The sequence below is a fragment of the Diplodia corticola genome, assembly GCF_001883845.1.
Source record: "Diplodia corticola strain CBS 112549 chromosome Unknown scaffold41, whole genome shotgun sequence".
NCBI lineage: Eukaryota > Fungi > Ascomycota > Dothideomycetes > Botryosphaeriales > Botryosphaeriaceae > Diplodia > Diplodia corticola.
The window spans coordinates 137,629-159,091 of record NW_017971520.1 but is presented as its reverse complement, the minus strand read 5'-3'; the positions used below and the strand labels follow the sequence as shown (position 1 = coordinate 159,091).

General features: G+C 60.3%; 6 protein-coding genes across 6 annotated transcripts; 2 read left to right on the top strand and 4 right to left on the bottom strand.

The window, feature by feature from the left end:
* Positions 1-1,759: 1,759 nt before the first annotated feature.
* Positions 1,760-2,701, top strand: BKCO1_4100049 (murein transglycosylase; the record flags this gene model as incomplete). Its single annotated transcript, XM_020275811.1, has 1 exon — positions 1,760-2,701. One exon carries the CDS (start codon positions 1,760-1,762, stop codon positions 2,699-2,701), a length of 942 nt encoding a protein of 313 aa, XP_020128383.1.
* A 651-nt stretch (positions 2,702-3,352) lies between these two features.
* BKCO1_4100048 (trna 2-phosphotransferase 1 protein) lies at positions 3,353-5,346 on the bottom strand (the record flags this gene model as incomplete). Its single annotated transcript, XM_020275810.1, has 3 exons — positions 3,353-3,402; positions 3,464-4,744; positions 4,848-5,346. 3 exons carry the CDS (start codon positions 5,344-5,346, stop codon positions 3,353-3,355), a joined length of 1,830 nt encoding a protein of 609 aa, XP_020128382.1.
* Positions 5,347-6,852: 1,506 nt separating this feature from the next.
* Positions 6,853-14,240, bottom strand: BKCO1_4100047 (polyketide synthase; the record flags this gene model as incomplete). Its single annotated transcript, XM_020275809.1, has 7 exons — positions 6,853-7,842; positions 7,917-8,237; positions 8,312-12,790; positions 12,854-13,203; positions 13,262-13,440; positions 13,497-13,881; positions 13,937-14,240. The coding sequence occupies 7 exons, from the start codon at positions 14,238-14,240 to the stop codon at positions 6,853-6,855; spliced, it is 7,008 nt and encodes a 2,335-aa protein (XP_020128377.1).
* Positions 14,241-15,796: 1,556 nt separating this feature from the next.
* Positions 15,797-16,726, top strand: BKCO1_4100046 (uncharacterized protein; the record flags this gene model as incomplete). Its single annotated transcript, XM_020275808.1, has 4 exons — positions 15,797-15,838; positions 15,893-16,234; positions 16,292-16,390; positions 16,442-16,726. The coding sequence occupies 4 exons, from the start codon at positions 15,797-15,799 to the stop codon at positions 16,724-16,726; spliced, it is 768 nt and encodes a 255-aa protein (XP_020128376.1).
* A 1,551-nt stretch (positions 16,727-18,277) lies between these two features.
* On the bottom strand, positions 18,278-19,271 carry BKCO1_4100045 (fumarylacetoacetate hydrolase; the record flags this gene model as incomplete). The annotated part of the gene is made up of 3 exons (XM_020275807.1): positions 18,278-18,479; positions 18,540-19,006; positions 19,077-19,271. 3 exons carry the CDS (start codon positions 19,269-19,271, stop codon positions 18,278-18,280), a joined length of 864 nt encoding a protein of 287 aa, XP_020128375.1.
* Positions 19,272-20,281: 1,010 nt separating this feature from the next.
* Positions 20,282-21,184, bottom strand: BKCO1_4100044 (rrna-processing protein efg1; the record flags this gene model as incomplete). Its single annotated transcript, XM_020275806.1, has 2 exons — positions 20,282-20,748; positions 20,800-21,184. The coding sequence occupies 2 exons, from the start codon at positions 21,182-21,184 to the stop codon at positions 20,282-20,284; spliced, it is 852 nt and encodes a 283-aa protein (XP_020128374.1).
* Positions 21,185-21,463: the final 279 nt, after the last annotated feature.

Sequence of the window (21,463 nt, the reverse complement as noted above, 5' to 3'; positions counted from 1 at the left end):
GAGTTCGATCATTTGCTTGGCTTCCACGCTGTCACCTATCCCGACGATTTCGACAAGTGGTTTGTCTTTCATAAGGCGACTAAAGTTGTGGTCGCGAACGAACTTCGGTGACGACGTTCAGAGTTGCACCGCTGTCAATCAAACACCTCATAGGTACGGATTGGGGAGCCATCGATGCCGTTTTCAGTGCATCAATAGTCTCCGTGGGCTGTGACACAGAAAGTGGCTCATATCGAGCTGCCTGGAGTCTTCCCAACGCTTTCTCAACGTTCGCTTTCGAGTCATCCTTTAACAGGAACCCAGTGAGAATCCAAAGGCAATTCACGGGATCTTGTACCGGAAATGGTGTTCGTTCCGTTGGAGGTGTTTGAATGCGATACTGGCGCTGTATCATTGTGACAACATGGTGCGGATCCATGTCATGATAGCCATCACTTTCGGCTTTTCCGTCATCCTGTGGCTCTTCGCATCTGCCAAGAGAATCGAGATTTTCTCAACTACAGCTGCGCCACTATACCCTAGCCTTCAAAACTAAGACCGGATTTCAATGCTACACCACGTAGTTTTGCTGTAGTTAGTTATTTTCATTGAAAGTGCTTAATGGTGAGAAGGAATTTGCTTGAATTACGGCGCCATGTTCTCGCTTGTTCTATTTCTTTTGTCACAACACGTTCCTCATCTACAATAAATGCGGTCTCTGTCTTGTGAGCATCTATATGCCGTTTAACTCGTATCGGTTCTGAAAAATATCGTGCTTTTAAGGTATCGAAGCTCATTCACATGGTTTTTAGACGGCAGTTCTGCAGAAACATATGAGACCACTTTGGATATTGGCTAGGTAGCAGGACCACCATCCGGCCCAACCTCGACTTACCGCTACTCCCGTTTGGCCTCTTCGCGATACTCCCCACCACTTTACTTGCCCCCCCTCAAAGTCCTCCAATCACAAAGTCAACAGTGTCGTCCGACCCATACACGTACTGATGGTGAAATTGCCCATTCGCGTCCCAATCGAAATGTCGCCCGAGCGTCTTTCTATTCTTGCCTTCCAGCAAAAGCCACCACCACGGCAGGGAGGTGACCCGGAGACGTGCGGCGTGCAATTTCTCATTTGTCAAGAAAACTAAGTGCTAGACCGAGCATTGAGGCTCGACAGAGCATTGATGGCGATGGAAAGTCGAATCGAAATCGATGAGCAGTCGAATTGAGGTCGAGACAGTCAACGACCAGTCCACCGGTGGTCATGAACCATGCCAACCAGTTTCCCTTCCACGTACGACCATAGGCTGCGGAGCACTGGAGATCGCGGCCGTTCAGCAAAGTCAGAAAACGGACCCCAGAAACATGCCCTGAGCGTCCAAGTCACGTGCGCCCCACCGGTTCATCCCCTTGAACTCATTGAAGTCGTACTTCAGCAGTTCAAAGTCTTGGCAGACCGAACTCACTAACACCAGATTGTAACCCACTTTCCCGAACAGTCGACATGAGTGACACTACAGCGGTGTGATTGCACCATTACCCCTATATAAAAATGGCCGGGCTTGAGCCGCGTTAGCTCTCTCTACAGAATCGTTATTTCCCGCCTCCTTTTATAGATCATCGGCGCGATAGTTGGTGATTTATTACTAGCCGAGAGCTATTGCCCCTTGCGCGTTAGTGCTAGCTCAGTGCTCTGGGACAGCAACCAACTGGCCTATATATATTGCAGTACACCAGGTGATGTCCTTTTGCATCCATCAGCGCACCTCAATCTGAAAACATGTCGTCCTCCAACCACTTCTCGCGCGGCGCCATGGCCGCCGTATTTGCCGCCCTCGTCCCTCTTTCCGCCGCACAACTCACGACGAGCTGCAACCCGATGAACGGCTCTCAGTTCCCCTGCCCGGCGGACGCTGGACTATGCCAGACGAGCACACATGTCACGGATTTCACTACGGGCGATGATAGCAACTGGAGGGCAGCGGATGGCACGAATCTCAAGTACACGAGTGATGGAGCCGAGTTCACGATTGCGGACCGATACCAAGCTCCGACCATTGAGACGGACTTCTACATCTTCTACGGCCGCGTCTCCGTCGCCATGAAGTCGTCACCAGGCCAGGGCATCGTCAGCTCCGTCACGCTGGCGAGCGACGTGCTGGATGAAATCGACTGGGTAACACGGCCCCCCCCTCCCCCCCCCGTCAGCATAGAGGAACAAACAACAACAACAGATGCTTACCCGCTTTTTATTTTCCTGCAGGAATTCCTCGGCGGCAACAACACCATGGTGCACTCGGACTACTTCGGCAAAGGCAACGGCACCGTGTCGGACCGCGAAGGCGACCACGCCGTGGCGACGCCGGTCGACGCCTGGCACACCTACACCATCGACTGGACCGAGGAGCGGATCGAGTGGATCATCGACGACGTCACGGTGCGGACGCTCGCCGCGGCCGACGCGCTCGACGGCGCAAACTTCCCCCAAACGCCCGCCAAGGTCCGGATGGGCACCTGGGCCGGCGGCGACCCGGCAAAGTCGTACTGGACGCGGCTGTGGGCCGGCGGCGACACGACGTACAGCAGCGAGGCGGGCATGCCGTGGACCATGACCGTGGCCAAGGTCAGCATCACGAATTACAACCCCGCCGAGAGCTACAGCTACACCGACGGCACGGGCGACTCGGGCAGCATCGCCAAGGGGGGCGCGGCGTGCAAGTAGTGCGGTCCGTTGGTTCGCTTGGCGCATTTCTGCTTGTCCATGTGATATCTTCTTTCTGTACATGTCTTCTCCAGCAGTGTCTCTTCGTATGTAGTAACGTGGTTTAATGCATTTCACTTTGATCTGTGCTACGAACCCTCCGGTGACAAGGGCTTCATAATCCCGAGGGCAGAAAGCCTGCGCGGGGAAAAAGCGCCGTAGGAGCCAAGCAGCCTCACATGCTAAAGAGCCGCACGGCCTTGGATCCCGCACGGGGGGGACGCCCACACGGACGCAACAACTCCAGAAGAAAGCACGGGCCAGAGAATGCTCTACGGGATCAGAGCTCGCAAGACAAAAGCAGGGGCCGATGGTCTAGGCCGATGATACCCCCAAAGCAGATCATTTGGTACTCAAGTGGGTGACCGATGGGAAATCCCGGCTGTTGTATGTACGTTTTGCCTTTTTATTTTTTTTGTGGCGCGGCTAGGGGAGGGATCGTGCGCATTTCTTTTTCTTTTTTTTCCCCACCACCAACTTGCATCCTTGGACTTTTCACTGGTTCATGACGTTCGTGTGTGTGTGCTGGGAGTTGCCTGTCTTGATCTCATATATCGCAAAGTAAGGGTTGCTTGCGGTGACGGAATGCTTTTTTTTTCTGGTATTGTTTGCCTAATATGTCGCGACCTTGCAGGAGGGTAAGAAGGGATACGGAGACGCCACTGTTCAACTGTCAGTTCTTCAAAGCAAGCCAAGACATACGTCCAAGATGTATACACTTACACGACGAGCACTGCAAGAAGGGATACTTTTTGAAGAAAGCGCCGCTCAGCTTATATCCGGTAAAGGTCCTCGACGTCGTCGTCTTGGCCGGGATGCATTCGCTCGGCGCCGAGCCCAGGAGATCGGAATGGGCGTAGACGGCGCCGGCGGCCCCCGCTCCGGCACAGTAGTCGGTGGTGGTGGCGGGCGGCGGGGCGTCCATGCGGCGGGCGATGATGTCGAAGAGGTCCTGGGTCGGGAGCTGCAGGATCTTGTGGGTGAATTCGCACTCGGCGAAGCGGAAGGGCTTCACGGCGTCGTACTCGTCCGGGCGGCAGGCGCTGGGGAAGGGGTTCGGCGGGGTGCTGTACATCTGCAGGGCGAGGTGCTGGTCGGGCATGTCGACGACGGTGTAGTTGACGACGTCCTCGGTCATCTCGTCGAGGTCGTAGAAGCTGGAGTGGAAGACCATCTGGTCGCGCAGCGACGGCCACGCGATCAGGTCGACGATGAGGGGGCGGGTGCCGGTGGTCCAGGGCGGCGAGGCCGTGTCGTCGACTTCGTCGGGGAGGAGGTCGTGCGGCTTGGCGCAGCCGATCATGATGCGGCATGTCATGACGGACTTGACGAAGTCGCGGGCGCCCTCGAGCGTGTTGATGAACCGGCCCAGGCCGGTGTCGTCGAAGATCATGTGGACGGCGATTTCGCCCAGGCGCTCGACCATGGTTCTTTCGTCGAAGTGTCGGAATGCGTGGGATCCCATGTCGAGCTTGCAGGCCCGGGACTTGAGGGCGTACTGCACGCATACGTTCTCGACCTTCTGGGCCAGGAGATTGGCGTACGACCGGCTCATCCAAGCGTCCAAGATGGCCGTGTTGGTCAGCGAAATCTGCGGGAGGTTCGAGAAGGAGAAGTTTGGCCCTGTTTGGAAGTCCGGCGGCGGGCGGGTCGTTGTGGTGAAGGCCGAGCATATCTCCGGGCCGGTATGGTGGCGCGGGAAGAGTTGCAAGGAGTCTGTCTGATTCGCGGTGACGAGGCGGTTGTCGAAGCCGGCGGATGACGAAAGAGGGTTGAAGGAGCCGGAGGGTTCGCCTGGCAAGTGTGCAAACATGTCCCCTTCGTCGATTGGGACGGGCTCGATCCGATCGGGCTCCTCCGCATCCGACGATGCAGAGCCGACCGCCCGACCCGATGCCGACCCCGATCCGGCACTGGACGAGCATTTCCGCCGCTTGCTGGGCGCCGCCGTAGCCTCGGCCGCCTCCGACTCCTTGCCCAGGATCTTTTGGAAGACCGGGTCCTCTGCACAATCGGGTCGGTTAGTGAGCTTATTCCCCTGTCAACCTCCTCCCCTCCTATAGACAGCGGGCAAAAGAGAAAGGAAAAAACCAAAAGATAAACTCACCAGCCGCCGCACTCGCCTGCCCACTCAAGCTCAGCAACTTCTTCCGCATCCGCAACACCCCCTCCCGCAAGCACCGATTCTCCTCCACCAACCCCTCATTGATCCGCACCAGCTCCGCCACCACATTCACCTGCTCCAAACCCCCACCACTTCCCCCACCACCGCTTCCCCCTCCTAATCCCCCTCCCGCTCCCCCTCCCGCTGCTCCTCCCACAGAGCCTGCTGACGACGATGACGATTGAGCCTGAGCAGCAGCCTGCCTCTCGCACACCTCCCGCAACCGCCGCATGTCCGCCGCCAGCCGCTCGAAAAACGACTGGTTGGCGACGCCGGCGGACCGCTTCTCGCGCAGGCACTGCTGCGAGAGCCGGTTCTGCTTGCGCTTGCGCACCGCCGCGTCGTCGGGGGCGGCCGTCGTCGTGGTGGCGGTGGCGGTACCGGTGGCGGCGTCGGAGGGTATGGTGGTGGTCGTGGGGGCCGGTTGGCGTTTTTGCGGCATGGTGTTTTTTGGTTTTGGTTTTTTGTTTGTTTGTTTGGGGTGTTGTTGTTTTTGTTTGTGAGGTGGGGGGGGGTTGGGGGGTTTGTGCGTGCTTGTGCGACGTTGGCGCGTGGGAGTGGGGGGAGTGATTGGGACGGGAATGGGAGGACGACGCGAACGCAAGGGACGGAGACGTCGTTGCACGTTGTATGTAGATCGGATCGACTCTCGCGGATCGCCGCCGGGATCCGGAATTCGCGGACGAGAACTATGGGGCGGTTAGGTGGATGATGGTTGGCAGTAGTAGGGCAATAAGCTGGGCGACGGGTGATAAATAGAGCGGTCGAGGTTGTGGCCGAGTGTGGCGCGTAGCTGTCTTTGCTTTCGGCTGATGTTTTTCCTGGGGCCCCTTGGTCGTCGTTATAGCGTGCAAAGCCGTCAAAAAACGTCCATGGGCACGGCTGACGGGCTGACGGCTGACAGCGGCGGCGACGACGGCGGCGGCGTTGGCGCGATAAAAAAGCAGGGACGGAGATGAAACAGACGCCCTGGAAGGGGGGTGGAGGCGATAGTGTGGGACGCTAACCTGCCGGACCCATGTCCGCGGAGATCTGTGGAAAGGTGCACCTGCTTGTCCAGCAGATTTCGTGTGTGTATTACCGGTGCGCCGTTGATGACGGAGAACCGACGGCGAACGGGTGAGGTAGAGAAGCGACGATAAGCACCCGTCCTTCTCCTTATACACGTCTATTATTTCTCGCGACAATCCGGGCCGGCTCCGTCCCCGTCCCGTGGCGCCGACCTACACGGCTAGCAGCGACGCCGTCTCTTGCCAGGAGCTAGCTGCTGACGTGCCGTCTCAGCTCAATAGAAGAAACAATTGCCCCGTGCCCTCCAGCTCCGATATATAGCCTCGGAAGCCGGCGATCGCCACGAGTTACATAGGGACAGGTACGAGCAACAAGTACTCGTTGCCGATTGCCGAACCCCGCACACTCGCACACACTACACACCCGGCGCCTCCGCACAACCCCACATGTGGCTTGCTCGCGGCCGACGTCAGCAAGAATCCATCTCGGTCTTCCAACCGCTGAACATTACCTTTCCCCGCATATTCTTCCCCATGTTCTGGGAAAAACATGTTCCTCACGAATAGCCATCAACGACAGCCGTAAGTGATACGTACGCAGTTGGCGTGGAAGGGCATGCAACGGAAGGCAGAGATGAAGAAACAACATGTTGGTAATCATCTATCTATAAAGCACCCCTGAACAAGCTCCAAAAAAAAAAAAAAAAAAACCGCATCAAAACTCGCAACGAAGTACGCCAAAGAGAGAGAGAGACAGAGCGAGAGCGAGAGAAAAAAAAAGGAAAAAGAAAGAGAAAAAACCAAACAACCCCCCTCCCCCCCTTCCCAACACCCATCCACCCACCCAAGCGCCCAAGCACCCAAGTACCCAAGCACCCATTCCAACCCTCCCCCCAACCACCTCGCATTAGCTCATCACAGCCCCATCCCTCACCCCCTCACACCCCCCCTTCCACACCACTACCACCTTCACCACCACCCTCCCCACCAAACTGCACCCCCGACCTCCTCACCACCACCCCCGCCAACGCCCTCACGCTCCCGCTCGTCAGCAGCTCCAGCACCTGCAGGTTCACCCCGCGCACCTCGCGCGCGATCCAGTTGCGCAGCTCGATGGCGTTGAGCGAGTCGAGCCCGTACGTCGTGACGCTGCGCTCCGCGTCCACGTCGGCGTCCATGTCTTCGAGCGGCACCGTCAGGATCGCCGCCAGCTTCTCCAGCAGCGCGCGCGCGACGAGGTCCGTCGCCGCGGCCGCGTCGGGGGCGCGCGCCAGGGAGGCGGCGAGGGTTTCCTTTTTCGTGATCGCTGTGGAAGAGAAAGGGTCGGTGGATGACGAGGCCAGAGCGGCCTGCCGCAGCACGCTGAACTTGGCGTCGGATGCGTAGAACGGGAGCGGCGGCGGTCTCGCAGCATCAGCACCACTACCACCATCACCTCCCTGCGTCGTTGGGAACCGCAACCCCGTCAAACAGTGACGAGCACCCCCCGCCTCGCCCGCCTCGCCCGCCTCGCCCGCCTCGCCCGCCACCGCCGCAGCCAGCAGCGCCAGCACCTCCGCCTCGTCGAGCGTGTCGCCGCCGATGTTGAGCAGCACCTCGCGGCGCCTGTCGGCGTCGGCGCCGTCGGCGAGGTAGCCGACGTCGGAGACGGCGGTGAGGTCGAGGGCGGCGGTGCGGGTGGTGGCACCCGCGGGCAGCGTCTGGCGGATGTGGTGCACGAAGGCGTCGAGGAAGGCGTTGGCGGCGGCGTAGGCGGCTTGGCCTCTGTTGCCGACGATGCCGGCGACGGAGGAGAGGGCGACGAAGAAGTCGAGAGTTGGGGTGGATGAGGTGGCCAGGAGGGCGTTGTGGACGTTCCAGGCGCCGGCGACTTTGGAGGAGATGACGGCGTGGTAGTCGTCAAAGGTCATGTTTTCGAAGAGGACGTCCTGTTGTGTCGTGTGATGATTAGCATCCGAATGAGAAGGAAAGAAGGAAGGAAGGACGTAGAGAAAACACTCACCCTCAACACCATAGCCGCATGCACGACGCCGCGAATCGGCGGCAAGCTCGCCGCACACTCCTCGACCACCGCCCTCACGCTCCGCTCGTCCGCGACGTCGCACGCGCGGACGACGACGTTCGCACCCATCGACCGACGTAGGTCCTCCACCAGCGCGCCGACCTTGCCGTCCGTCTTCCCGCTGCGCGACAGCAGCACCACGTTCCGCGCCCCCTTCTGCGCCATCCACTTGGCCATGCTGCGGCCCAGCCCCCCGGTGCCGCCGACGATCAGGTAGGTAGCATCCGGGCGGAGCAAGTCCGTCTTGCGCGGATGCGTGGCCTGTAGCAAAAAAAAAAAAAAAAGAACGTAAAAGTCAGCCCCTGAGCCATAAGCACGAACAAATAACCACTCACCTTGACCTTCTCCCCCACCCGCGGCACGACCACGACCTTCCCCGTCGTCTTCCCGCCCTGCAACCGGCGCCACGCCGCCTCGACCTCGCCCACCCCGACCACCGTCACCGGCTCCACCGGCCGCACCGCCCCGAACTCGAGCAGCCGCATCACCGCCTCGAGCACGCGCGCCATGGCGGCGGGCCGCTCGTTGGCCAGGAGCGTCAGGTCGAGCGACGCGAACGTCGCGCACTGCGCAAAGACGCCCATTTCCAAACCAGCATTCGCCGTGATGTCGCGCTTGCCGATCTCGACGAAGCGGCCGAACGGCGCCAGGCACGCCCAGGACTCGCGCAAGAACTCGCCCGCGAGGCTGTTGACCACGACGTCGACTCCCTGACCGCCGTCCGTGGCGCCGCGCACCGCCGCCGCGAAGCCCGCGGGGTCGCGCGAGTAGAAGATGCGCTCGGCGGGGACGCCGTACGTCTGCGTGAGGAACGCCTTCTTCTCGGCGCTGCCGACCGTGGCGTACACGTCCGCGCCCAGCATCTGCGCGAGCTGGACGCAGGCCTGGCCGACGCCGCCGGCGGCGGCGTGGACGAGGACGCGCTCGCCGCGGCCGAGCCGGGCGAGGTCGACGAGGGCGTGGTAGGCGGTGCAGAAGACGATGGGGAGCGACGCGGCGACGGCCCACGGCATGCCGTGCGGGATGCGCGCCGCGCTCGAGGCGCGGCAGCGCGTCGTGTGCGTGCCGTAGGCGCCGTCGGGCATGGCGCAGACGCGGTCGCCGACGCAGAGCGACGAGACGGCCGCGCCGACGCGCGAGACGACGCCGGCGCATTCGATGCCGAGCGAGGCCGTGGGCGAGGGGTTGGGCAGCTGGCCCATGGCGATGACGACGTCCTTGAAGTTGATGCCCGTGGCGTGGATCTGGATCTCGATTTCGTCGGCGGCGAGCGGCGGCGGGCCTTGGTCGGCGTGGTCGTCGTCCTTGAAGTACAGCGTGTCCAGCGCGCCGGTCGTGCCTATCGCGAGGCGCAGCCGGCGACTGCTGCCGTCGCCGTGCCCGGTTGGGGCTGGGAAGTCCTGGAGGTAGGGCGCCGCGGACTGGGGGGAGACTTGGCGGTGGACGAAGAGGTTGGTCTCGTCGTCGACGACGACGCGCGGGACCACCAACGAGCCGTCCTCCTCTGCGTATTCCATGTCGACGACGGCCTCTGGCTGCTGCTCCGAGGGCGAGGCCTCGACGGCCCGCTTGAACGCTTTCAGGATGAGGTCCGCCTGCGCCGACGTGCTGCAGGACGAGTTGGGATCCAGGTCCAGCGTGGCGGCCCTCGCCGCGGTTTCTGACCGCACGGTGCGGATCAGACCGACGGCCATGTTGGACTCGGGGCTGGTGGCGCACTTGTACGCGCCGCGCGTCACCCACAGCACGCCGGCGGAGCGGGTCAGGACCTTCTGGACTTGAGCAAACGTCTCGGCGGTAGCCTTTGCGAGCAGAGGGCGGTCGAGCTCGGACAGCACGATGCACAGCTTGTCTGCCGTGTCGGCGCCGGCCAGGGACGTCACTGTCGGAGCCTGGCCGGTGCGGATGGTGATGGCATCAGCCAGGGTGGCCACGAGCGGGTTGTTCGATTCGGATTCGGCGACGACGAGGACGACAGGCGCGCTGGCCATGTCCTTCTCGATGTTTTCCCAGCTGGTGTTGGACCCGTTCGTCTCGCCAGACCGGTTCCGACGATGCCCGTTCGTCGTCGACACACCGTTCGCCAGATCACTCCCGTTCACCTGATCACTCCCGTCGCTCTCCTCCTGCGGCAGTGCCCTCTGCTCAAGCGGCTCCCACGCCAACTTGTAGCAGACCTCCCTCGGCGCCGCACCGCCGGCAAGAAGAGTCGCGGCATCATCCCCCTTGATCGGGCTGAACGTCAGCCCCTCCAGCCTGACCGCCGGCTCCCCCTGTTCCTCCTCCTCACCAGACATCGCCCACCCCTCCATCATAAAATCCGTCGGCTTCGGATCGTTGACGAAATCGGGCCTCCCCTCAGCGACGACCCGCAGCCGCTCTCCCGGCGTCCTCGGCGCGCCGCTCAACACGCTGATCTCCTTCACAACCGACGGCATATACAGCGCGCGCATGCCGCCCTCCTCGACACCCCGCCTCCCCGCGCCCAAGATGGGAAACGCCATCTGGAACAGCTGGTCGAGGAACGCGGCGTGCACGGCCGCCGACGGCGTCTCGTGCGCGAGCGGCATCGCCGCCGCCGTGTCGGGCACGGCGACGACGCCGAGCGCGCCCGCGTCGTGGCACGCGTCCAGCCGCAGGACGTTGCGGAAGGCCGGTCCGTACGACGCGCCCGCGGCCTCGAGGTCCGCGTAGAAGCGCTCCGGGTCGATTGTCGAGGCGGAGGCGGGTGCCGCCGTCTTGGCCTGCCGGAGTCTGGCGGCGGCGGCGGCGGCGGCTTGGGTGGTGTTGCTCGCGCAGACGGGGTTGTTGTTGCCGTTGCGCACGCCGACGAGGCCGTGGCAGTGCTCCATCCAGCCCCTCTCCTGCGTCCACGAGCAGATGCTGAAGTCGTCCCACGCGTCCGGTGTCGACGTCGAGCGCGAGCCCTCGGCGTGCGGCCGCAGCGTCAGCATCACTTCGTACTCGCCGCCGTCCTCGAGCAGCAGCGGGCGCGCGACGACGACCTCGCGCAGCACGAAGCGGTCGAAAGCAGCTGTCGCCCCGGCGGCGGCGTCGACGTGGCGCATGGCGGCGCGCTGGGCCGCCGCCTCGAGCGCCATGCAGACGAAGCCGGCGAAGGGGAACGTCGTGAGGGCCTGCATGCGGTGGTCGCGCAGCCAGGGCAGGTCGTCGGTGCGCAGGACGTTAGTCCACGTAGGCGCGAGGTCGTTGCAGCCGTCGGCCAGGCGGCCGAGCAGGTCGTGGCGCGGGAAGCGCTTGACGCGGTGGTTGCGGCCGACGCGCGACTCGCTCCAGTAGCGCGCGCCGCGCGACCACGCGTAGGGCGGCATCTCGGCGAGGAAGACGGCCGTCTTCTCCTCGGGCTTGGGCGCGTTGATCCGGGCGAAGGCGAGGCGCGTGTGGCCCCGCGTGTAGAGCGCGCCCGCCAGCTCGAGGCAGGTGGTGATGGCGTTCTTGTTGCGGACGAGCGTGCCGGCGTAGCTGAGCTTCTGGGCTTGCTTCTTGCCGCCGTCGAGGAGCTCTTTGATCGTCTGCTTGATGGGGCCTTCGAGCGCCGTGTGCGGGCCGACTTCGACGAGGACGTCGGGCGTGCTGTCGAGGCAGAGCTCGCGCAGGGAGGTGGAGAAGAGCACCGGCTTGGTCAGGTTGTCGACCCAGTACGACGCGTCCAGGCTGGAGCCATCCACCTTCTTGCCGTGGAGGGACGAGTAGAAGGCGGCGGATTGGTGCGGAAGCGGCTCGACCATGTCCTGGATGGCGGCACGGTAGTCGTCGGCCACCAGGCTCATGTGTGGCGAGTGATACGCCACGTCGACGCGGAGCTTCCGGTTGAACAGCTGCTTCTCTTCGATGGCAGCCGCCAGCTCCTCGACCGCCGCCACGTCGCCAGAAGCCGTGATGGAGCCCGGCGAGTTCTCACACGCGATCACGACGCGGCCGCTGCGCAGCGTCTTCAAGAGCGGGCGGACCACATCCGGGCCGGCTCCGACCGCCAACATGGTGCCTTGCAGGTCCGGGTGCTTCTCCTTCAGCCGCACGATGGCCTGCCCTCTGTGATACGCAATCGCCATGGCGGATTCGAGGCCGAGCAGCCCCGCGGCGTACGCGGCGCCGATCTCGCCGCTCGAATGCCCGGTGACGGCGGCCGGGCTGACGCCCCAGGACTTGAGGAGGTCGGTGAGAGCGAGCTGCACCGCCGTGCAGATGGGCTGGCTGATGTGCGCCTCGCCCACCCGCGACGCCTCCTTCTCCCTCCCGAGCTCTTCGACCAGCGAGAAGTCGGCACCGAGACGCTTGATGCAGTCGTCGGCGGCCTGTATGGCGTCGGCGAAGACGGGGTAGCCGTCGAGCAGCTCTCGGCCCATGGCGTGCCACTGGGCGCCCTGGCCGGTGAAGATGAAAGCGATCTTGGGCGGCGTCTGCGGGCTCCGCGTGGGTTTGGCATTGTGGCTGTTCAGCGCGATGGCGAGCTCGTTGGACGACGAGGCGACGAGGGCGACGCGCCACGCCAGGTGCGACCGGCGCTGGCAGAGCGTGTATGCGATGTTGCGCATGAGCGATTTCTGGAACACCTCAGGATGCTGCTCCAGGAAGACGCCGAGGTTGTCCGTCGCCTTGCGGGCCGCCTTCTCGTCGTTGGCCGAGAGCACGAACAGCCGCTGCGTGGGCTCTGCGCTCTCCTTGGCCAGCGCCGACTTGGGTGGCAGCGGCGGCTTCTCGAGCACCGCGTGGGCGTTGGAGCCGCCGAAGCCGAAGTTGTTGACGCTGATGAAGCGTTTCGCGGTTGGCCATGGCCGTTGCGAAGTCGGGACCTGATTGGTTTGATGTGTGAGCCGGGGATCCATGTTTGCAAGGGAAAAGCAACCGTGTCTTACCTTCATGTGCCATTCGGCCAGGGGTATTGCCTCATTGGGCTTTTCGAAATTGATGTTCGGCAAGATGAAACCCCTTTCAAGCATCATGGCTGCTTTGATGACGGAAACAAGGCCGCTTGCATTCTCGAGGTGCCCCACGTTGGTCTTTACCGAGCCAAAGTACAACGGCTGCCGCGCGGTGCGGCCCTTGCCGAAGACGTTGTACAATGCTTTGGCTTCGATGGGGTCTCCGGCCTTGGTGCCCGTGCCGTGAGCCTCGACGAAGCCCGTGTCGCTGGGACTGATGTTTGCATTGGCATAGACTTCACGCATCAGGCGCTCCTGCGCATCACCGTTGGGGCTCGACAATCCTGGAGGCACATGTCAGCGTGCGAATCACCTCGAGGCTAACACTGCGACAAGACTCACCGACTGTCCTGCCGTCTTGGTTCACGCCGGTGTTGACGATGACGGACCGGATCCTGTCGTTATCACGCAGCGCCTGATCCAGAGGCTTCAACACCAAGCAGCCAGCACCCTCGCCGCGCGCGAACCCCGACTTGGCGCGGTGGTCGAACGCATACGTCTTGCCCTCTTCGGAAAACAGTCTGCGGTATCAAGGTCAGCCATGATGCAATTTTTTCCTTTCAAAACGAGAACAGACCTGGACATGGACATGCTGATGAAATCGTCTGGGGAGAGATTGATGTGGCATGCCGCAACGATAGCCTGCTCCGACTCGCCAGACCGTATGCTCTGGACGGCGTGGTGCAGCGCGTAGAGACTGGAAGAACATGCCGTATCGACGGTGCAGCTGGGTCCTCGCAGGTCAAAGTAGTAGGATATTCTGTTGGAAAGAATGGCCTCGTGGTTTCCGGTGATGTCGAACATGGGAATGCGGTCGGCATCGCGAAGGTTGCTGAGACGGTAGTCTGAGGTGGCACCGCCGACGAAGACACCGGTGTTTTTGCCGATGACCGACTCCTTCGGTATGCCCGAGTTCTCAAGTGCCTCATAGGCGCACTCCAGTAGGATTCTCTGCTGGGGATCTGAGAAGGATGCATCAGTAACGGCGTGTCGTTTGGGAAATGAGGCAACGGCTACCTAATGACTGTGCCTCTTGGGAGGTGATGTTGAAGAAGGGAGCATCAAACGTCGCCAGGTCCTGGCTGAGGAAATAGCCACCGGCGTTGTTGAAGCATCCTTTCTTCTCTGGGTTCGGGTGCCAGTAGGCGTCTTTGCTGAAGCGGTCCTCGGGGATGGCAGACCACCCGCTGCGCGCTCTGGACATCAAGCGCCAAAACTCTTCGAGAGTCGAAACATCTCCCGGCAGACGGCACGACATGCCAACGATGGCGATGGGCATAAGGTTGGGGCTTTCACCCCGGCCTTGTGTTGACTGAGCCATGGCTTGACCTGGTTCTGCTTTGCGGATGGTGGGGGGAAAAAGAGTCGATGATGGGCAAACTCAGGGGCAGCACCGAGGTATCTGGAAAAGCTGCCGAGGAGTTTGGTTGAACCGGCTGGATGGGTGCATCTGGGCTCTGTTATATATCTGCGGTGGCAAGCAGAGCATCCATATCGGGGCCTCGGGATCGAGATAGTCTGGGGCTCCACTCTCATAACGGGATCACGTCTCTGCCATGCGAGGCGTCACATTGAAACTGGGCGTTCCTTTTTCAGCTGGGGACAAGAAAACAAATAATGAAGGCACGGCAGATCGGCCATGCATCCTCAAAGCGGTCCCTGAGCAGCGCGGCTGCACAGTGGCAGCACGGCTGCATGTGATGCAGACGGGTGGCGTGCATTGAATTAGGTGCCATGTGCAACGACTCAGGGCTCGCGTGGCCATGTACAGCCGTCAATGGCACCTAATCGAGAACGGCTGCAGGGCAGGATGATTTCAGGCCGGCGTGGGGAAGCGATTTTGGTAGAACATGGTTGGGCTGGGGTGTAGATAAACTCTGTTCGGCGCAACACCAAGGCGGATTCCCCCACTCCCGTTGGTGCGGAGTCTCCTCGGCGACGATCCTTTGCATGCTAGCGCGATGCGGGCTCATATCCACAGGGCACCGATTTGCTTTTTGCGCCCCGCCTGCACCTGGTTGAGGCCTGACGAAACCACACCCTGGGGTGTCCGCGTCACTCGTTGCAGTGGCGTCGTTGCCCGAGCTGAAGCAGGCGTGCGTGGAGCCTCGGCTTGCGCAGCATGGCATCGAGTAAAAGACGGCCGCGTGATGGACTGGTCCGCGCACGCTCGGATGGGGTTTCGGACTGAAAGGTTCCGGATGTGAAGCACTCGCGCGACCACCATCGGCCCACTTTCCAGCGGACATCCCGGTGCACGTTGCATCCCGCCAGCGTGGTAAGCCTCGGATGCTCGGTCTCTTCCACTCGGCCCGTCCGCGCCGGAGCCTCAACGGTCGGACGAGGGTCGTTCCAGATTACCGCCGGTGATTCGAATTGATTAAGCTTTCCCGCGTGGCTAACTCGACCTCCAACGCGTCGCGTTCATCGATAGCCAGCCGTGAAGATGCGTGCTGTCCGTCAACGCTGGATTTCTCTGTCGATATGGACATGGTGCCGGGGTTATCAATATATTGAGTCAGTGAGAAGCTGAGTCCCTCAGTGGGGCTCGTCCAAAGAGTGGAGGGGGTGAGCCGTGGCACCGACGCTCTTGCGTAGGCCGATCCTGTTTGTTTCGAGAGACTTGGCTCGGAGTTCTGGACCGTTCACGGCAGGCTTTTCCACCAATGGTGCAATGTTGCCGCAGATCATTTCTTTGCCCTGATAGCCCGTCTCGCGATATGACTTTTCAGGCGTCCGATTACACAGAGCCAAAAAGGAAAGCGAAACGTTTGGAGTTGCCTTAAACGTGCCCGGCGTAGATAATAGAGCCACCATCCGCCCTGGGGACAAGCCGTGGTCAATCATTGCGAGTCCGTCAGCTACAAGCCCGAAAGCATGAAGTTCCTCTGTCTCCCCGGCGCCTATGGCAGCGCCAAGGTTTGCACCCGAACAGCCAGCCCGCCGCAGTACAGTGACTGACCATCCGACCAGAATTTCCAGGTCCAGCTTGGCCCTTTTGCTGCCGAGTGCGAGAAGACCGGTGTGGTGGAACTCGCTTGGACCCAAGGCACTGTTCCCGCAAAGCCGCCTCCTGGCTTCGAAGACTACTTTGGTCCCGGCCCGCTGTACCGCTTTGTGGAGTTTGACGGCATGGAGGGCTTTGAAGACATCCTCGACAAGATCCGTGACTTCCCAGAGGGCATCTCGGCCGAAGACACGATGCGTCGCCTCTTCAGCAGCCACGACAGCCAGGGCTCAGCGTACAGCGACGTGAACTTGCGCAAGGCTCTTGATCACCTGTTCGCTGTGATTGACGCCGATCCCGAAATCGAGGTGAGTGCAATCGGCAAAAGGACATGGATGCAAGCAGGTGCTGACGATCAAGCAAAGGGCATTCTGGGCTACTCTGAAGGAGCCACGACAGCAGCCAGTCTCGTCTTGGAAGAGCGTCGACGGGCCGAGGAGCACGGAATCCCACGCCGGATCAAGGTAAGACTTTCGATAGGTCGTAGCTGACTCGTGGCGCTGACCGTCTCTCAGGCGGCCATTTTCCTGGCTGGCTGGCCCCCGCTGAAGCTGCAAAATGGGGAGGTGCACGCGTTGCTGGCCGACGAGTGTGAAGATGTCATCGACATCCCCACTTGTCACATTGTAGGCTGCTACGATCCGTACATCCATGGAGCAATGGCCCTGTACAATCTGTGTGACGAAGATAGCGCCGAGCTGTTTGACCATGGCAAAGGTCACACGGTGCCGAGGGACGCAGTCACGTTGCGAGAGCTCGGAGAAGCAGTCATCAGGCTGACGGCAAGGGTGGACGATTAGACGAATCGAGATTTGCGCTGATTTCCTTTCTTGTTGGAGTTTCGGATCTGTATTCTTGAGGCAAATTGTTAGATAAGCAACGTTTGGCGGTAGATTTTTGAGAAATGCTCATCACGATATCAATGAGGAAGACGTACCCCGATTCATCTTCGGTACTAGCAAGACTTTCCAACGCATGTGAGCCATTTCTAGAGGTTGTAGGTGGAGAAACAAGCAAAACACCCTTGCATGTGTCATCATAATTGCAGTCAACCCCCTCTTGGCGGCGGTTTGTTGAGCTGTTGGAGGTATCCGATATCACGATGACGCGATGGCTTCGACGTAGTGGGTGTCCGACGGCTTGATCCGTGAAGACGTACGAGTACGAGAGAAGCGGGAATAACGAACGGACTGCGGATCCCTGCTCAGCTTTCCATCAAATACAGCCTTGCGAGCAGATCACGGTAGGCGAGGTGTCCCCTTTCGCGGCAGGGCGTTTTGGTGCAACGATCAGCGATATCAGGGCCAAGGTTTTTGCTTTTGGAGTGTCTCACCAAAGCGTGAAGGGCTGCAGTGCCTCGGCATGAGCGACTTCCCTACGTGATTGTATGGCGGCATCTCAGAGGAATCCAGTGGCCACATCTCAGAGGAATCCAGTGGTCACATCTCAGAGGAATGCAGCTTTCGTTGATCGAAAGCTCCAACGGTGCATGATCTTCTTCACCTTTCTTTTTTTTTTTGACCAAGCAAGTGTGAAGGCCGCGTCCGCCAGCAGATCCGATAAGCGAGCGACCCAATTTTGATGCAGTGTGCCGATGCATCGTGGTTTGGGATGTTGGTATTTGAATTAATGTCCTTTGGTGCATGGTGCAGAAACGAGGGGGCGAATGGAGCATGTTCAGGCGTCCCATGATGCTTAGGGAGCCTCAGGTCGAATTTGGCCTTCAGGCCGAGCGAGATGCGACACGTGCATGTTGTTGCATTCAGCTGAGTCGGGCAGCAGTATACCCAGCAAAGGCATTACGACGTGCCAACGAGGGCACGCGACAGATGCGGGACTCTCCTCGATGCGGCGGATGTTGCATTGGGTTGACCGGTTGGGCTTCAGTGACGCGTCGTGGACGACATTTGGTGGAAGTTCGTGTGAAGGTAGCTGTGGAGCGAGGAGAGGGCGGTGGGAGTGGGTCAGGGAAGAGGATGATGTGATGTCCAGGGTGCGGGTACTTGGTGAGGCTGGCGAGCGGCAGCCGCACCGCATTCCCATTCGCTTATGTACGCACAGCGCTCTTTCCCATGTCGCCGCATATGAAGGATTTGTCTCGGCTGCCGGACCGGCCAACCAATTCCATCTTCGCATCAGGCGTGCACAGTGGCTACGTTGCCCGTGTTGCAGGGTTCATCAGCTCTTATGTCATGTGGGTGCAGAAACAGATCTACTACGGATACGTATATCACCTATGTACTCTGCCGAGTGAATGCATTTGTTCGCATTTGCACCTGCACATGGGCATTTGCTTCGACTGCACACAACGTCACACTGCTCATCTTGCGGCGTCATTCATCCCAACCCCCCTACTCGTAGTACACCTCGTTGATCAACGTCCCGATGCCCTGTATCTGCACCCTCATATCATCGCCGTTCTGAAGCACCACCTTTGGGTTCCGCATGGCGCCAACGCCCGGCCCAGTGCCCGTCATGATCAAGGTACCCTTCTCCAGCGTCGTGCCAATCGACAGGAACGACACCGTCTTCGCAATGTTGAAAATCATCTCCCTGCAAGCACGGCGCCGTCAGCCCCCCCACCATATGAAAGCCACGGTGCATTTCACATACCTCGTGTTCGAGTCCTGCACAACCTTGTTGTTGTGAATGGCCTTGATGTCCAGCGCGTGCGGATCCCCAATGGCCTTGCCGCTGACCAGCACGGGGCCGACGGGTGCGCTGCCGTCGAAGCCCTTGGAGAAGCACCATTGGCTGTTCTTGAACTGCTGCGCGCGGGCCGACACGTCGTTGCCGCACGTGTAGCCCAGCACGTAGTCGAGCGCGCGTTCCTCGGGGATGTCCTTGCCGTCCTTGGCGATGACAATGGTCAGCTCCGCCTCGTAGTCGGACGTGCCGTCCTGCGCCACCTTGGGCACGTTGATCTTGGCCGGGAACGGCCCGTTGATGGCGGTGCGCGGCTTGATGAAGAGGATGGGTTCGTTTGGGATGGGCATGCTGGCCTCCTTGGCGTGGTCGCGGTAGTTGAGGCCCAGGCAGCGGATGAGCGGCACTTGGTCGACCGTGACGGGCGAGAGGAGCTGCAAGTGACGTGGTAAGCAATAGTTTCCATTGACAACTGTTAGATGGGGGAAAAGGCTGCGGGCCTACCTTGTCCACATGCAGGACCCGATCCGTCACCACGCCGTCGTACAAGCCACCGGTAACTTCCTTCACGCTGACCTCCTTGGCCTCGAAAACAGCGAGGCCGACATCCGGGAACTGCGCGGCATCGACCTGGCCCAAATGGGTCTGGCCGTCCTCCTTGGCGATGAAGCGGATGAGATGGGTCCACTGCGGTGCCATTGTGAAATAATGCCTGGAGCTATACTGAGCGGCGCCAATTCGAGGAATCGCGCTTCTTTTGAGGCCTCCTAAATCCGATATCGCGCGACTCGGCAGCGTGGGGAGGAGCGGACGCACAGCAGCTCTCCCTTTCGACGCGTTGGACGCGGGGGCGGGGTCGCGTTCGGCTGACATCATCGGATAAGTGCCGACCTGTGGGGACAATTGTTTGCCTTGCCATTGGCCACACTGGGCTATGGTAGACAATCCTCGGCCAAGCTTATCCCCGAGACGATCCGGCTTCGGAATTAGAACTGAGCGCCGGCGGCTGAAAGCCAGGTGGTGTTGTGCAGGCTTTGGCTCAGGCTTTGGGAGAGCCTGGCCTTCGACAAGTCCGACTCGGAGATGCCGAGCCCTCAACGCCACGGATCCCATGGCTCGCTGACTCCTCGATACTGTTCAATCCTCTCGGACATCAGCTCTTTGTTCGAAGCCACCTTTGGATCCCATGTCCGCCTCGCAAACATGTCATCTGGCACTTACTTGACAATCCGTCCAGCGGTGAGGGTCTAGCACGCATGAAATTCATTTCCAAGTCAGTGGAGCCGTTTAATTGAAAGGGATCGATATGTAGACCAAAGAGACCACAAGTCGGGAGACGGGTTGATAAAGTACGCAGTTAGGGCACACTAGCCTTTTCGGTACAAGCCATCAAGTAAGCCATTGGTCCCGCATGAATTTTGGTCGCGACGAATCTTCTCTGGCTACGAACATGCGTCAATACTAGACAAATCAAGTAATTCCACAAAGGTAAGAATGGTTAGTACTGACTATGTCTCCCTGTACGATTTCCGCCCGTATCTACTTTCTGAGACATCATGGTCCCCTTCCGTATGCCTACAAGTAAACCCATTTCCATGCATGCCATGGTGCTAGCAAAATGCTTTTATTCCTTCCAAACGCCAGACCTGACCAACTCCACGCTATGCCCGGCAGACGTCTTGACCGCAAACCCACTGCAACGGCTGTCCTCATTCGAAGAAGCCACCGTCGCTCATATTATCCGAGTCTTCTTCCTTGGCCTGTGTCGAAGCAGACTTGGCGGTTGACTTCCCAGCGCGCGTCTTCGCAGGTTTCTTCTCCGGCGGAGCAACCACGGGCTTGGCCGAAGATGCATCCTCGGGAGCTCTTTCCCTCCACTCGAGACCGTTCCGTAAGTTTTCCAGCGTGCCATCCTGTGTCTTCTTCTCCACGAGCTCCCACATTTCCTTGTCGCCTCCTATGCGGGTCGTTGTCGAGGAGCCGTTCGCCTCGTCTTTGTTCTTCGAGGTGGCGTAAAGGGAGACGTAGGGGCGAATCAACGGATAATAGAGGGTATAGTTGAGGTCGACTTCGCAGACGTGCTTCTCGCGCTCGAGCTCGGCGTGCTTTTCGGGGGTGGAGTCGTCGTTCAGCTGCTTGACCACCTTCTTGAGAAAGCGCGTGGCTTTTTGACGTTCTGTTCAAGCTGTTAGTACATGGCAGATACAACCAAGGCTGAGAACCATACCGAAAAAGCGAATCTTGTGGTAGCGCGGGATCATTTCTTGCTTGATACGCTCAGCCTCGGCGACCGACAGCTCGTGTTCGCAGGCCTGCAGCTCGCGCTCCTTGTCGACACGGACATTGGCGGGCATGTCGTCGGCATTGCGAGACAGCTGGCGGCGCAAGTCGCGGATGCGAGCCTTGAGCGGGTTGAGCGAGTATTTCTTGGGCTGGTATTTTTTGGTCGACGGCGGTTTGGCGACGGTCTTCTGCTTCTTCGCGTGCGGCGCATTGCCGTCGGCCTTGCGTTTGGCGTGGTCCATGGCGCTGGAGCGGGCGGTGGAGGCGGAAGAGCGAGCGAAAGTGTCAGCAGCGTCGACTTGTGCGCGGGAGCGCTTCAGGCCGGGCATTATTGTTGTTGTTGCGGGCAGATGCAACGGGGAAATTCTTTGGATTGACGCAGGCTGGCGGCGCTTCCTCGGCCGATGCTTGCCTCAGGCCAACTTGGGAAAGCTTGGGCCTGTCAGCCACACCTGTCACCACCTTCCCACTCACCCACTCACCCCAGAGCAATGCCGCCTCGGCCTGCAGCTCGCTTCCGCCCGTGACATGGCCAGCCCTCCCGCTTCTGGCCTCCGTCCTCACGTCGCAGCCTTCCCGCGCTCGTTCTAGGCTCTCCGTCTGAGATA